The sequence below is a fragment of the Typopeltis vanoorti genome, chromosome 15, assembly GCF_054136105.1.
Source record: "Typopeltis vanoorti isolate ZY-2024b chromosome 15, IOZ_Tvanoo_1.0, whole genome shotgun sequence".
Lineage (NCBI taxonomy): Eukaryota > Metazoa > Arthropoda > Arachnida > Uropygi > Thelyphonidae > Typopeltis > Typopeltis vanoorti.
Window position 1 is genome coordinate 70,376,353 of NC_143563.1, and position 16,641 is coordinate 70,392,993.

The following is a 16,641-nucleotide window of genomic DNA, read 5'->3' on the forward strand; positions in this document are numbered from 1 at the left end:
AATCAACAAAGCTGGTATGGTAGGAAGTCAACTGAATAAATTTATATGGAATAAATTAGCTGTAACAAGACAGTATTCAAACCAATTGTAACTTATGGATCTAAGAGCTGGGTTAGAAATAAAACACTTGATCAAAGACTTGGAGACTTCTGATATGAGAGTTCTGAGAAAGATTAGTGGAGTGAACAATGGCATCAATGGCAGTTTCATATTAAAAATGAGGATATTAAGAAAGACCTTGACATTGTTAGTATTCAAGAATGTGTTAGCAGAGATAATCTCATGTGGAATGGCCACTTAAACAGAATGAGAGGAAAGATTAGCAGAATAAGTGTTCTTTGCCAGGTTGGTAAGAAAAAGACCTAGAGGAAGACTAAGATCTAGGTGGATTGATATAGTAAAAAGCATCTTAGAAGACAGTGAACAGTGATTTAAACATGTCTAGTATAATATCTGATAATATTGTAGTCTTGACAGATAACAGATTAGTCTGGTGAAAATTGTTTATTAGAAGTTAGTAATGATATAACTTTTTCATATAGTACTATCATAATATCCTGTACACTCCCTGAGGGTAAATGTCGTGAGTTTGATGATGATGAAAAATATTTTTTTAAATATTTTAGAGGGTTATGGGGTTGATACAAATGAAAGTGTTTGAATTGTTATGTAGTGCCACTATATTCTTGAATTACATTCACCTTATATATCTTTGTATTCATCTACTTTATTATGTTAATTCTTGTGAGAAAAATTGCCTCACTTTCTGTTAATTTGGTACTTGTTGCACTTTTCACTCATGCATCCTTGACAGATAATGGAGTATATCTGTATGTCTATTATTTTTTCCTCCCCTTTTTAGCTTGCATTTCTAGCTGAAATAGCAGCATTGGGATTAGCTGTTTATACAGTTCATTTGGTTCAGGATATAGGTTTAAGCAGCAGTAGCAGTAAGGCAACTATTACTTTCTACAATTCGGATATCCAATCTGATAACAGGTATATATTACTTTCCTTATTTAAATTTTAATTATGTGTTGTTAATATATTCTATGTTCTGTAACCTCTTGTATGTGAGATTAATAAAAAAAGAAATAAATTTACTAAAGTTAAAAATGGTATGCCCAATTTTATTTCCGTCATTTCAAAATGAATATATCAAAACTTAGTTAATTCACTTATCTAGGAAGTTCACTTAGTTCACTTATCTAGGAAGCACGTTGAGTCAAGATGGTCGCTCAGAAACCGACATTAACTACCGAATTGCCAAGGCAACCGTGGCCCTACATAAGTTAAAACCATTGTGGGGAGATAACAGAATAGCAATCACAACCAGACTAAGACTCCTCTTGTATGGTTGTGAGACCTGGACTTTATTGAGGGAAGATGAGAGGAAACTTCTGTCTTTTGAAATGAAAACTTACAGAAGACTTTTGAGAATTCCCTATACCACTCACGAAACCAATGAAAATGTCCAAAAACTGACTGATTCGATAGACTGGAGAAAAAGGAAAATATTCTGACAGTCATCAGAAGAAGACAGATGAAATGGTTCAGACATGTGGAGAGGGCTAATAGCATTCCAAAGCAAGCACTAGAAGGAATCATTCCGGGATCAATGTTTAGCAGCTGACCTTCATTGAAATGGACTGATAACATCAAAAAATGGACAAATTCCACCCTTTCTCAACTGACATCAAGAACAAGAGACCGAGATGACTGGAGGAGGTTAACAAAGATTATCACCTACCAGCCATGAGTGACCCAACAGTCCATTTAGGACTACAAGAGAGAAAGAAGAAAGAGAGTTAATTCAATATCAAATTATTTGAAGCAGTCTCATAACATTTGAGGTAGGCTCGATTTGGCCATCTGCTGAAATCAAATGCACGCTATTTAGTTCCATTTAATTGAAAGCCATTTTAATTCAAAGTTTACAAAAAAAAAAAAAAACCATCTAAACAAAATTTATCTAGATCGTTTCCTTTTAACCTCTAAAACACTTAAGACTTCATACTCTGATAAAGTGGTGTCAACTTTATTTTCTTTGATTTTCTCACTATGCTAAGAGAGAAAATAAAGTTACTAACTTTTTTTCCTTCTGACATCAGGACAGGTAATTGCTACTCCGAAAAATCTAAGGAGTCAGTTGCCAGTAAACCTTAGCTAAAACCTAACCTTGAACTAACTGATCCCATATGAAATGAAATCATCATTTGTTCAGCAATCAGACAGAAAGAAACATATTCTTAAAAACAATTTTCAAGAGTTTAAATTTAACAGACCAAGGTGACAATTACTAATACCACAGAAAAGATTCATATGATTCAAATTCATTTACTTTGTGGCTAATAATGTGTTTTATATGTATTTTCAATTTCAGATTCAAACTTTGAATCTGAAAATAACTATAGATTTTTTTTTTTTTAAGTATCTGAAGATTGAGAAATGCAAAATATTCTCAAATTGTATTTAATTCTCTTGATAGTATTTTTCTACTGTATAAATAGGAAAATTCTATCAAGGAGCCTTTCTCTGCATTTGTTTATTTGACATTAACAAATGGCAGCAAATGCTTGCCAGTCTCTTCATTGTTTGCTGCTTATAATTAGTGATAGTTTTGGGCCAGCTAGCTATCTCTGATTGACTACCGATGGAAATTGAACTGCTTACTCAGTCTCCAAAAGTCAGACAGGACTAAAATGGCCTTGCCTACTCCCTATAAGGGAATAAAAGGCATTAGATGATTTTTTATTTTATTTTATTTAATTTTAGGCTGATATTTGCCAGATTTCAGTGACTCAGGTTGAATATTATACAGTGACTAGCATTCTTGTATCAAAAATTGATATCATATGTGGAAAAATCCAACTTGAGATTCTTAATGTTTTATGTGAAGTTTGTGGAGATGGTACAGTGGATTGCAGTGAATTAATTAATTATTAGTGTATTGTATAACAGAAAGCCTTTTCCATTCTAACAATTTTAATTTCTCTAGAAAGCCTACTTGATTCAATATGTGCCCTACAGATAGCAAACCAGAAGTATGAGCTGATTTTTGCATCATGCCAATTGACAAGTAGCAAATTACAACTTGTATGGTGCTTGGTGTGAACATATTAAATATTATAAGTCATACATAAAGAAATGCATTTAAATTTTAAATCTACTAAAGTGAAATGAACTGGCTGGGAAGAATTTTGCAATATAAATGTAAAGATAATTTAATTTTTTTTATCGGCTTTGTTCAAGTGGTAGTTTGGTTAATAGGTTGTAATTTTTTATTCCTGTTGAGATGACAACTTATAGAAATTATAGTAGTATTGTGTTTTATTTATTTAAAACTTTTTCTTATAGAGATTTTGTTATGAGACAGCTGCCAGCTCCTCAAGAATTTTCAATTCAAACACCATTTCTTACTGCTGTATTTTCAGGTGCTGATGGAATGCTAAGGGTGAGGAATCTTTTTGAATTTTGCACAATTAGAATGTTCATGTTTTTAACAATTTCCAGTTTAATATAAATATGAAATATACTTAAAATTTACTCTTAACTGGATGCATCGAATCCAGTATATTCATATAGTATAATAAATCATTACAACGTGTCATTATCACCTTCATGTCTGGGTGTATATTGTGCTGACTAGTAAAAAATAAAGCACAAGACATGGCCTGACCTTGCATTAATAATTGCTGGCCTGATTCACCAAGTGGTTAAATATCTGCTCTCCAGCCAACATAGGTTTGAATCCAGCTATAGCTGTGAATGTTTGTGAAATGTGGAAGATGAGCTTCATCGCCTGTGTGATACCATCCTCCCATTTATTAGAGGCCTGAAATGGCTTGCAAACGTTCCATGTTTGGTCTCTAAGGCAGAGTTTCTGAATTATATATATATATATATAATAATAGTAATTAGTAAATTATATTATATTAGAAAATTAGTAAATGGTAAATAATAAACAAGTTTTAAAAAATAAAAACAAAATAACTTTGGCCCACCCACTCTACTAATGTACTATAGGTGTACATAAAAATAACAATCAGAAGTTTTTTCAGACATCATGTATTGAGTAGTTTTAATAAATTAAAAAAAAAAGCAAACAGTATTGTCAATGATAGTTAAATTAGTTAGGCAGATATATCTCTGCAAAGAACACCAAGACTTCATAGAAATTCAGTGTTACATAACTACTAGATATGTAGTTCCCATGAAACAGATGTCGTGTGCTTATTTATATCATTAATTTTTATAATGTACAGCAATACCTCGCATAGTCCGGCTTCGATCAATCTGGATTCACTATAGTCTAGTTTTAAATCCTAAAAAATTAGTACACAAAATTATTTTTTTTATACATAAATGTTCAGTTTTTTCCCTTTATACAGTCGAGTCTCTTTTTGTGTGGTTTTAAAGTTATGCGATATGATATTTCAATTTTTTTGAGGGGTTCCCTGTTGTATATGTATGTACCTAGACTCGGCGAAAATGTAAACGTGGCATTATGTTCAACATCTTAATGTGTAAGCAATGTATAGTACGAGTAAGCAGTGGACGTTTGTGAACTTTAATGTTGAATTTGTGATAATTAAATTTTAATCCCATTTAAAAAAAAACTACATAATGAGTGCAAAAAGAAAACGTAAAATTGATTCTGTCACTAAGAAACGTAAATGGCTCACTTTAGAACAAAAGGTCAATATAATCACGCTTCATGAAGAAGGTGCATCCTTTGCTAAAATAGGCCATGAAAAAGGAATGGATGAGTCATCAGTTCAAAAACTTATCAAAAAAAAAGATCAGTACAAATCACAAGGTTGGCTACGACTTCTTATTTATCAAAAATAGTGACTAAAACTAAAAGCATTCGAATTGTAAATATGGATCTATTATCCATATGGATAATAGATCGAAGACTTAACTCAAAAGTGAGTTCTGCTTAGTCAAATGGAAATTCAAGCCAAAGCATTAAGTCTTTACAATGACTTGAAGACTATTGATGATATAGAAAACGAAGGTGAGGGAACTAGTGAAAATTTTACAGCAAGTCGTGGGTGGTTTTTCATTTTAAGCAATGAACTGGTATTCACAATGTTCGTATTGTTGGTGAATCTGTCATTGCAGATAAAGAGGCTGCTTTAAGATATCCGAAGGAATTGAGTGAAATCATACAAAAAGGTGGCTACAAAGATGAACAAATATTTAACGTTGATGAAACACGATTATTCTGAAAAAAGTTGCCATCGCACACTTTTATAGCAGCCAATGAAAAGTGTCATGCCCTGGATATAAAATTTCAAAAGACCATCTCACACTGTTATTAGGTGGAAATGCAGTAGGGGATTTCAAATTAAAACCGATGCTTGTGTATTTTGCAGAAAATGAAACAGGATTATTCTGAAAAAAGTTGCCATCATGCACTTTTATAGCAGCCAATGAAAAGTGTCATGCCCTGGATATAAAATTTCAAAAGACCATCTCATACTGTTATTAGGTGGAAATGCAGTAGGGGATTTCAAATTAAAACTGATGCTTGTGTACTTTGCAGAAAATCCTAGAGCGCTTAAAAATGTATCAAAAAATAATCTCCCAGTGTTGTGGCGTTCAAATAAGAAAGCATGGGTCACAAGAATTTTATTTGAGGATTGGTTCACCAACTATTTTTGCTCTACAACAGAACGTTATTGCAGAGAAAAAGGATTAGATTTTAAGATTTTATTGATCTTAGATAATGCCCCTGGTCATCCGACTGGTCTTTGTGATTTAAATGAAAATGTACAAATAACTTTTCTTCCACCAAATACGACGTAGGTGATCCAACCAATGGATCACGGTGTCATTGCGACATTTAAGACCTATTATTTGCTCCGCACTTTTTTGCAAGCCATAAAAGCTACAACAGGAGAAAATTAGCTACTTTAACGGAATTTTGGAAGAGCTACAACAGCAGAAACGTTATCAAAAATATGGGCGAAGCATGGCATGAATTAACGGCAAGCAATATGAGAGCAGTATGGAAACATATCATATCACATTGCGCAAATGATTTCATTGGTTTTGAAACTCATTTTCTTGAAGTCACTAATAACATAGTGGAAACTTGGTTTCAAAGAGTTAGATTCTGTCAATGTAATTGGGTGCATTGAATCTAACACTAATGATCTGGATAATGAAACACTTATTAACATGGATGAACAACAAACTTACGAAGAGCGGGAGGACAACTTAGACAATGACGACTGTGTCGAAGTGCCTGCCATTAAGAGCTGAACAACTATCAAAAAATTATCGGAATGGTTGAAACCTTGTCAGAGCATATTATGGAAGTTGATTCCAATATTGAACATAGCCTTACAATTCACCGACTGATAAACAATGCATTTCTTTGCTATAAAGAAATGTATGAAGAGAAAAAAACAAAAAAGAAAAATGTGCAGACATCGATATTGCAATTTTTAGAGAATAAAAAAAATAATTACAAAAAACATGTATTTTTTGTTTGATTATTTTTGATAAAGACATTTGAATTTATTAATCTCGTTTTATTTATCGAAAAACAGGGAGAATATTTTTTTTTTTTTTGGAACCAATTATCATTGGTTCCAAAAAAAAATTGGTTCTGGGATATCGGTGGAAACGATTACCCGGACTGTGCGAGGTATTGCTGTAATTAATACACCACTCAGTCCCGACAGGATAATTAATAAGTTCTCAAATATCAAAGATAACTTTACCATTTTTTATTGACTTTATCTATGATTGGGATTAACAAAATTTATTATCATAAGGAATTTAGTACAAGGTTTATCATATTTTAATGAATAAAATTATCTTTTTCAACCAAAAGCAATTTTTTAGAGCTGTTGTCTTGTCAATTTGCCTAAAATTCTTATGAGATTTTTGAATTTACTTGTATGTTAATTTATCTGTTTATTTAAAAAATGCAAGTAAATCTAATTGCAAAAAAAAAAAAAAAAAATCTTCAGTTCTTTGAATATATCAGCTTTTTTTTTATAAGGATTATTATTATATAATAATAATAATAATCCAGCTGGGCTGGTTGACCATGTGGTTAGCATGTCTGCTCTCCAGCCAAAAGGCTGTGGGTTCAAATCTTGCCATTGGCATGGATGCTTGTGATTGTCTGTGCAAATACTAGTGGTGATGATCGGCAGTAGATGGCATTAATGTAGATGAAGGTAGTTGCAGTTGGTAGAGATGGAGAGTTGTAGAGTAGGTGTCCTCCCTTGATGAGTCTTTGGATTCCATGGAGGTGTTATGTAATAATAATAATAATAATAATATTAGCAGAGTTAATCTCAGGTGGTATGGTTATTACTTAAATAGAATGAGAGAGGAAAGATTAGCAAAACAAGTATTCTCTGCCAGGTTGGCAGGAAAAAGACCCAGAGGAACACCAAAATGTAGGCAGATTGATATAGTAAAAAGTGTCTTAGAAGACAGAAATATAAAATCTGGTAATGTTGGAGTCTTGACAGGTAACAGATTGATTTGGAAAAAATTGTAGAATAGTAAGTTAGTGATGGTGTAAGTTTTTCATGTAGTACTATCATATCCTGCACACCCCTTGAGGATACATGTCAGGAATTTGATGATTATTATATTTAATTCTTGTTTTACAACTTAAGATGGATGAAAAGTTGAAATAGGAAAAGAAACTTGTTAAGCTTAGATTTGAAAACCTGTGGATTGTATTTATGAAATGCATACTTAAAGGCTATCCCAAATATCAGCAGCAGAGGAAATGAACAAAGAGAGAGAAAAACTTTTGGAGTTGAAACCATAGGAAGAGCATGTATCATCTTAAGATTGAGAAGAGCATGAGAATTACTGAAATTTGTGAACTGTGATTATCGAAATATTTGTCAATGATTTTTTATTTATCTTTTCCTCAATAAAGAAAGATAGAGATTATAGCTAATATAGAGGTTAGGTTAGGTGTGGTGTGCAAGATAAGTATGATGCTCATCACTTGATCAATCAACAATGGTGAAATCCATGCTAGCACTCATTCATGGGTTGAGAGATCAGATATCATATAATTAAACTGTCATGGTTTCTGCATTACTTTAGAAATAATTTAAATGAGAGAAATTGGACTACAATTTGATAAAGATTTATTGCCTATCCTTATGTGAATAGGTTTGATATGGGCTAATTTCCTAGCTGCAGTATAAATACCAGAGTGGAGTAGAAAGATTGAAAAAACACGACATGAACTTTAGAGATTCCCAGAGAAATGCCTTTGTGGACTAGGAGGCTTCTTAGTATTATTGGACAAAATTATTTGGATCTTTTTTTCTGGAGTAAAATCAGATGTACATTAAAGTTGTATGTTTGAAATGGTCAGAGTATATTTGTCAAAATCACTAAGAATCAGAAGAAATGAGGAAGGCAGACAATTGATTTCTGTGAGTAATGATATAACTACAAAGAAATGGCAGTAAAATCAGATAAAAGTTAGGACTGGTAGATCTGGCATAAGGCCAGAAAGTTTAATCACTTTGAACATGATCAAATTTTTTGTTTTTGGCTCTTTTAAAAATAGATTTTTATGTGTTGATAACTTATTGGCAACTGTTTTTCACACTTTCCATAGTGTGGCAAAACACTAATGACACTGAATTTTATCTGTGTGTGAAGCACCCTCTCCTCTGGGAGAGGGTGCTTCACAACATAAACCCTTACTAGTCCTGTCAACCCAGGCTAGTTGGCCTTAATTGTTTTTATGCATGATGTGTTCTTTGTGCATCTTATTTAGTGTCACCCTGAGAAACTAATAATGGAACAGATCAGTATCAAGTTTTTTATAAAGCTAGGGAAAGTCCCCATGTTCTACAAATTTCTGTTCCACAATTTTCATTAGCTTCTCAAGTTTGATTGCATAAATCTTACCTGGAATACTTAGTAAGAAAATCCCTCTGTGATTCTCATTCACTTTTATTTCCTTTTATATATATGGTTACTCTGAAAGCAGACATTTTGGAATTGGACAAGCTTTCTGAATTATGCAATACTGCCACTGCAAAACTTGAATACCTCCATATTTGAGCATTTCTGGTTTAATATCATTTACTCAGCTATCTTTCAGGTTTCTGATGGATTTTTTCCTACCTTGATGCATACTACAGATTACATCTCACCTTATTTCATTTCAAAGTAATTATTCCAGATATCCATTATCTTTGGTTTTCAGGCTACCTTTATCATATTTAATTCATTTTATAATACAATTTCTAAGCTTTCTCAAGAAACTACAGAACCTTTTTCCATGTTTGTGATATTTGTCTTCATTGTAAGGATCAAGTGCCTTTTCAATCATGCCTGTGCTAAGTTTGAAGTGCATGCTCAGAAATGCCTGCTTTTCTGTAATGAAAGAACCTGATGTGTCATCTATGTTCTTTTCATATTGGGATATATGATTCTGTTTCTCCTGTGTAGGGTAGGGGAAAGTTAGGTTACAAGTGCAGTAGATTTGGTATACACCTGGGTGTGCAAAGGAAGAAAGAGAATATTTAGAAACACTGAGTATACTTTTTATTTTCATTGGTGGATTAAAAGTGGCTTGCTTTATTTATTTCTTTTTTTGCAGTGTATTGTCTATTCTTTCAGATATTCCTTTATATAAGGGGTGGCTATGACCCTACTGTAATCTTTTTTTTTCTTTTTAATTTTTATTTTTGTGAAGGATTCTAGGGATTTTTTTCGTTGTTGTGGCCACTTTTATTTAAGCATTTTTATTATTTCAAATTCATTTTTTAGAGCCTGCTTATTAAGCAAATTGCTAAGGCTCTGTGTTTGAGGGTGCTAATTACACCTAGTTTTTTTATAAGGTGGTGGTGGTATGAGTCTTCGTATATGCATTGGCATTTATATGTAGGCTTGCAGTAAATGGTGAAACAGCCTAAGAAAGACATGTAACAAGTGTATCCAGAAAAGGAGTGTGTTATTGTTTTCAACAGTGAATTAAATCTGTCTGTGTTGTTTCACATGGGCAATAGAATCGATTTGCAAAATCACTAGTCCTTACATCAGACTAAAACATGGTACAAATGTAAATTCAGGGAACCCTGCGAAATAATTAGCCATGAACCCAACTCCAACAAAAAGGACAGCTTAAAAGTTCCTAGAATTTGGATGGCTTATCTACAATCCACATAGCATCCAGAAAAAGAACCCCAACAGTGTTTCAAGCATTTTTTACTAAATGATTTAAGGAAATTACGTCAACTAGGATATACATTAAAATAAATTTTAATATACCTCAATATTTCAGCAATGTCACTTTGCCGTTTTCAAGAAACTTAAGAACAAGATATGTGCACGCAGGCACAACAAACAGTAAGTGAGGAAGAAGCAGGAAGCTATTATTTCTCCTCAAGTCCTAATGGTGTCCCCTAGCAGGCAATGTTGGTATTCTTGGACGATTGGGCTGAAGGTCTTCCCAAATTTGAGGCAGTCTTATGCAACCAAATTTGTTGAGGTTTGGATTGTTTCTTAGGGCTGAAGCTGATTCCATGAAAAGCCTTTCATATTTGTATTTACTACGGTGTATTATCGTGGCTTTCTTCCACTGTATTCTATGGCAGATATCCAGCGCATGGTCAGCAAGACCAGAGTGGCTGTATTGGTGAAACTGGATGTAGTCCTTGTGGTCTGAGATTCTGATATTGGCTGTCCTGCCTGTTTGGCCAAAGTAGGACAACTTACAGCTGCAAGGGACCTGTTATACACCACGTAGGTCTAGTGGAGGAGGAGGTTGATCTTTAGTAGATCGGATAAGGGATGCCAATTTTTTATATGGTCTGTAACAAGAAGTTAAGTCATGTTTTTTTAGGATTTTTGTGATTTTTTCTCGAGGTGCCTCGGACATAGGGCATGGTGATGGATTTAGAGTAATCCTTGTTGTGAGGGGGGGGGGGTTACTGGTTTCAAGATTTTTTTTGGGGGGGGGGGGCAGGTAGCCATTGGCTGAGAAAGTGTTGAGAATGTGATTTAGTTCTGTGGTTAGGGCATTGTCATTTGAACAGATAAGTTTAGCCCTGTTGTGTAGTGTCTTAATGACTCCATATTGTTGCGAGGAGGGGTGGTGGGATTGTTGGTTAATGTACCAAGGTTCCATCAGGCTGGCAGGTGACTAGTGTGTCTAAGAAAGGAAGGCAGTTGTTTTTTTCTTCTTCCAGGGTGAATTTGATTCTGGGGTGTTGGTTGTTTAAGTGTGTTAGGAAGGAGAGGAGTGCATCAGAGCCATGTGGCCAAATAGCGAACACATCATCAACATAGCAAAGCCAAATGGTTGGTTTTTGTGGGGCAGAGTTTAAGGCTTTCTCTTCAGAAGTCTCCATATGAAAGTTGGCCAAGGGTGGGGAGAGTGGAGAACCCATGGCTGTCCCCTTTATTTGTTTGTAGAATTTTCCTTGCCAAACAAAATAGCTCTGTTCGTTGTGAACTCAAATAGGGCTGTAATATTGGAAGGAAATTTAGCTTGGATTAGCTCTAAGGATTCTTTGAGTGGGACATTTGTAAATAAGGAGGAGACATCAAAACTGACCATTATGTCAGTGTGTTTGAGTGTAAGGTTTTTTATGTTGGCTTTGAAGTGGGCTGAGTTTTTTATGTGTGAAGGTGTGTTGCCAGTATAGTGTGAGAGCACTTTGGCCAAATGTTTAGTTAGTTTGTATGTGTGGGAATCAATGCCATCCACTATGGGACGTAATGGCACATTTTCCTTATGTATTTTTGGGCGTCCATAAATACGGGGGGGGGGGGATGGAGTTAAATGGTTTTAATTTGTTAGTGATTTCCACAGGCCAAGAAGTAACCTTCTTAAGGAGCCTGTGGAGTTTTCTAATTTGTGAGTTGGTGGGATTGTACTTGATAGGGAGGTAAGTAGCCCAATCTAACAATAGAGCTTTCAGCTTACCTGTGTAATCCTTTTGGTTAAGCAATACTGTAGCATTCCCTTTATCAGCCTTGGTGATTATTATTTTCTTGTTTTTCTTTAATTCCAGTAGAGATTTAATTTCCTTACTGGGCATGTTGGCTTTTGGTGGTTTAGCTTTGGTCAGAACACAAGCCACATCCAGCCTAATATCGTTGGCGACGTGGTTTGGAAGGTGTCATATCCCATGTTCGATTCTTATCATAATATCTTCAGCAGGTATTCTTCTGGGCACAGTGGCGAAGTTGTGGCCACGTGGGAGGGCATTGAGTGCTTCAGGTTTTACATTAATTGACGAAAGGTTGACTACCGTTTCGGTAGGAAGTTGTGGTTTCGAGATCAGGTTCTTTTTCAAATTTTTTTATGTGTCGATATCGTACTTTTTTTAAATTTTTTTCTCCGCTGCAGTGCACGAGATGTCATATAAAAGAAGGTCACTTCTTGGCCTGTGGAAATCACTAACAAATTAAAACCGTTTAACTCCATACCCCCCTCCCCGTATTTATGGACGCCCAAAAATACATAAGGAAAATGTGCCATTACGTTCCATAGTGGATGGCATTGATCCCCCCCCCACACACACATACAAACTAGCTAAACATTTGGCCAAAGCACTCTCACACTATACTGGCAACACACCATCACGCAAAAAAAACCTCAGCCCACTTCAAAGCCAGCATAGAAAACCTTACACTCAAACACATGGACATAATGATCAGTTTTGATGTCTCCTCCTTATTCACAAATGTCCCACTCAAAGAATCCTTAGAGCTAATCCACTAAATTTCCTTCCGATATTACAGCCCTATTTCAGTTCACAATGAACTCAGACTATTTTGTTTGGCTAGGAAAATTCTACAAACAAATAGAGGAGACAGCCAGCCATGGGTTTTCCACTCTCCCCCACCTTTGGCCAACTTTTATATGGAGACTTTTGAAGAGAAAGCCTTAAACTCTGTCCCTGATCCTAGCATCAGTCTTCTGTTATATATGATACCCACAAAGCAAATCATCTTTTTAAAAAGAATCATATCAAATTCCTGACATATATACCCTCGGGGGGGTGTACAGGATCTTATGATAATACTATGTGAAAAACTTACATCATTACTAACTTCCTATCAACACTTTTCCTCCAGAAGAGCCTGTTATCTGTCAACATTTTAATGTTATCAGATCATATATTTCTGTCTTGTAAGGCACTTTTTTTTACTGTATCAATCCACCTACATGTTGGTCTTCCTTTCAGTCATTTTCCTGCCATCTTGGCAAAGAACACATGTTTAGCTAATCTTTCCTCTCCCATTCTGTTTAAGTGACCATTCCACCTGAGATTATCTCTGCTACTTGATATTGTTAGCATTCCTGAATGCTAACAATGTCAAGTTCTTGCTAATATCTTCATTTTATTATGATACTGCCATTCTTGCTATCTGTTCAGATATGAGAGTCTCCTTTCTCAAGACTCTCATATCTGTAGGCTTCAGTCTTTCATCAAGAATTTTATTTCTAACCCAGCTCTCAGATCCATAAGTCATAATTGGTTTGAACACTGCCTTGTACACAGCTAGTTAGTGTTTTCACTAAGCTCTCTTTCATTCCATATAAATTTATTCAGTTGACTCCCTACCATACCAGCTTTGTTAAGTCTGCTATCTATTTCCAAATTTAATTTGCCATCTTCACAAAATATTGTGCCTAAATAGCTCAAATGTTTTATTTGTTTTGTAGGTTCTCCATTCAAGATGCAGTTGATGTTTTCAATGTTTCTGTCTATTTTCATTGTCTTTCTCTTTTTAATGCTAATTTTCATACCAAATTTATTACAGCAGTTATTCTGTTTGAAGCCAGAGAATTCTGTAGACTTGTTCTGGATTTATTTAGCAGTATAACATCTGTATAAATCAGAGAGCTTAGATTATCATCTCCAATTTTGATATCAGGTTTAATATCGCTTGCCTCAATAATGTGATCCATATAGATGATGAATAACAGTGGAGATAATGGACACCCTTGTTGCACACCTGACTTAACATTAAACCATCTTTCTGTACCTTCAATTCTAACTGCTGATTTGCTCAAATAGAGACTATGTAATTCTTGATATAATGTCCCATTTCACCATATATAACTGGAAAGTTTTGAACAGCTTTCCTCTTGGCACCTTGCCATATGCCTTTTCTGGATCTGCAAAACTTAAATTCAGATCCTTGTTATATTCCTATAATTTCTCAATTATTTGTCTTAATGATTATCACATTAAAAGTGATAATCTGATCCTAACAACTTCTGTTTGGGCTGAACCCAGCTCCTCCTCCTCCACAATTTTTCTTACCTGTTTGTCAAGAATACTTGCATAAATCTTACCAGGAACATTCAGTAGAGGAATTGCTCTGTAATTCTTACAATCAGTTTTAATCTCCTTTTTTATAGATAGGTACTATGAGCACTGTATACTCCAATCATCTGGAATTCAACCTTCTGACTAGGTCTTCTGAATTATGTAGTGTAGCCACTGTAAAACGTTTAAACCCTCATATTTTAGCATTTCTGGTTGAATATCATCTACTCCAGTTGCTTTTCCACTTTTCAGGTTTGTGATAGCCTTTTCTACTTCTCGTATAGATAAATGCTCCAGATGGCATTCCTGTTGAGTGTTTTCTTCCACCATGCTGTCACAGATTGACTCTGTGCCATTGCTGTTTAATTTGCACATAAATGATATAAGAAATAACCTGAAAGGAAATATTCAGTCTTTTGCTGCTGATATGAAATTATGTAGAGTAATAGTTAATCAAGACAATGTGGAGAGATTGCAAGATGATTTAAATAGGCTGTTAGTGTGGGCAAAAGATAATGGGTGTCAGTTTAATGTGGAGAAGTGTAAAGTTATGCATTTAGGGATAAATAGATTACAAGCCATGCATCACATTGATGACACTACTCCAGGAAATAGATGAAGCTAGAGATTTAGGGGTGGTGGACAGTGAGTTAAAGTTTAGAGTACATTTTGCTAAGATATCCCATAAGATTACTCAGCTATTGAAAAACACATTAAGAATAGAAATAAGGAAGTTGTTATTCTTCTTTATAAGGCCTTTATACGCCCATATTTATTGGAAGCATTGCTTCAACCTTTGTATCACCTCTGGGTTTGGCTCCCACTGAAGAGACCTCAATAAAGGTTGAAACTGGTCTGGGTAGTGACCCTTCCCATAATGCATAGCATTATACATACTCATAAGGATATGTGCTTTGCATTATGAGATACTAAGGCAAGTGATGTGAAGTCATAAGCTTTTATATACGAGTTGCCCCAGTCCTGAAAATAGTTCAGGTGCAAACTTGTTTGCTTACACTTGGATAAAGGATTAAACCAAGTATATAATTTCTTGGTATCTTTAATTTATACTCCCACACTTGGATTACTGTGCTCAAGTCTGGTCTCCTGGGTTTCTTGGGGATGACGAAACATTGGAGTGGATTCAGAGGCAAGTGACAAAGATGATGAGTTGCCTGTGGAATGTTTCATATGAGGATAGATTGAGGATATATGGATTGCAGAAGTTGGTTGATAGGAGAAAAAGATGGGACATGATAGAAACATTTAAGTTGCTTAAAGGAATTTTATAGGACTGATGCAGAGGAATGTTTCAGCACTTGGCTGGAGGGACCAGAACAAGGGGGGGTCATCCTTGGAAGTTGAATAAAGGTGTGGCTAGTAGGGGTGTAAGAGGACTAGATTTTTTGCTTGGAGAGTTGTGAATGAGTGGAATGGGTTGCCAGAGTCATTTTTGAGTGCTTTGTCTGTTAATGGGTTCAAGGAGAGGTATAATAGATTGGGTCTCCTGTGATGTTTTCGGACTCCATGGAGGTTCCTGTATATGGGTTGTGGGGGCAATAGCTGCAAGAGGAACTTCCAATGGTCACGATCCTCTGCCACCAAACTCGGGTGTTCTGGTGGGATTCCCAAACGTGTCCACCCAAGGTTTTGGATATAATCTATCCAGCGAGTCCTTGGCCTCCCACCCTGTATGTTCCTGTATAATAATAATAATAATAATAATTATTATTATTATTATTATTATTATTACAAAAACCTCCATGGAGTCAAAGACTCATCGTGGGAGGTCCACTGTTATACACACAGTTTATCATACTGTGCCTTAAATATATTCACTGTCTCTGCACACACCACACTCTCGGGCAAAGCATTCCAATCACTCACCACTCTCCATGCAAAAAACCTGCTCCTCACTCCCTTGCTCACACCCTCCTTATACAGCTTCCAGGAATGACCTCTTGTTCTCCTGCTATCCTCACCCATTCTGTGCAAAACCTCCCCGACGTTAATCTGGTAATAACCACTCAACAGCTTATTATCTCCATACATCAAGATTATCTTCAGTTTTTATGCCCCTTTTATCATCTCTAATTCCTTTTACAGTACTCTTTCCTCCATTTCTGAGCTTCAATAACCATAGCCTCCAGAATATTTTACCACCTTAATGATATTATTTTCTATGTTCTTATCAAAGTCCACCCATGACTTTTGTTTAGCTAATTTTACACAGTGCTTCTTTGCTTTCTTACATTTTTCTCTGTATTCCCTAAGAGCACAAGCTGACTTACTTGCCAAACTTTCGATATCTTTCTTCTTTTCTTTGACTGCCTCT

General features: G+C 35.1%; 1 protein-coding gene across 1 annotated transcript in view; it reads left to right on the top strand.

Moving 5' to 3' along the window:
• The window catches only part of LOC150098865 (alpha-mannosidase 2-like), a 300,659-nt gene that overhangs the window by 172,586 nt on the left and 111,432 nt on the right, over positions 1–16,641 (top strand). Inside the window, exons 14-15 of the mRNA XM_090405066.1 lie at positions 863–999; positions 3,358–3,454. Of these exons, the coding sequence (XP_090261192.1) occupies positions 863–999; positions 3,358–3,454 (234 nt within the window). The remainder of the gene's footprint in view (positions 1–862; positions 1,000–3,357; positions 3,455–16,641) is intronic.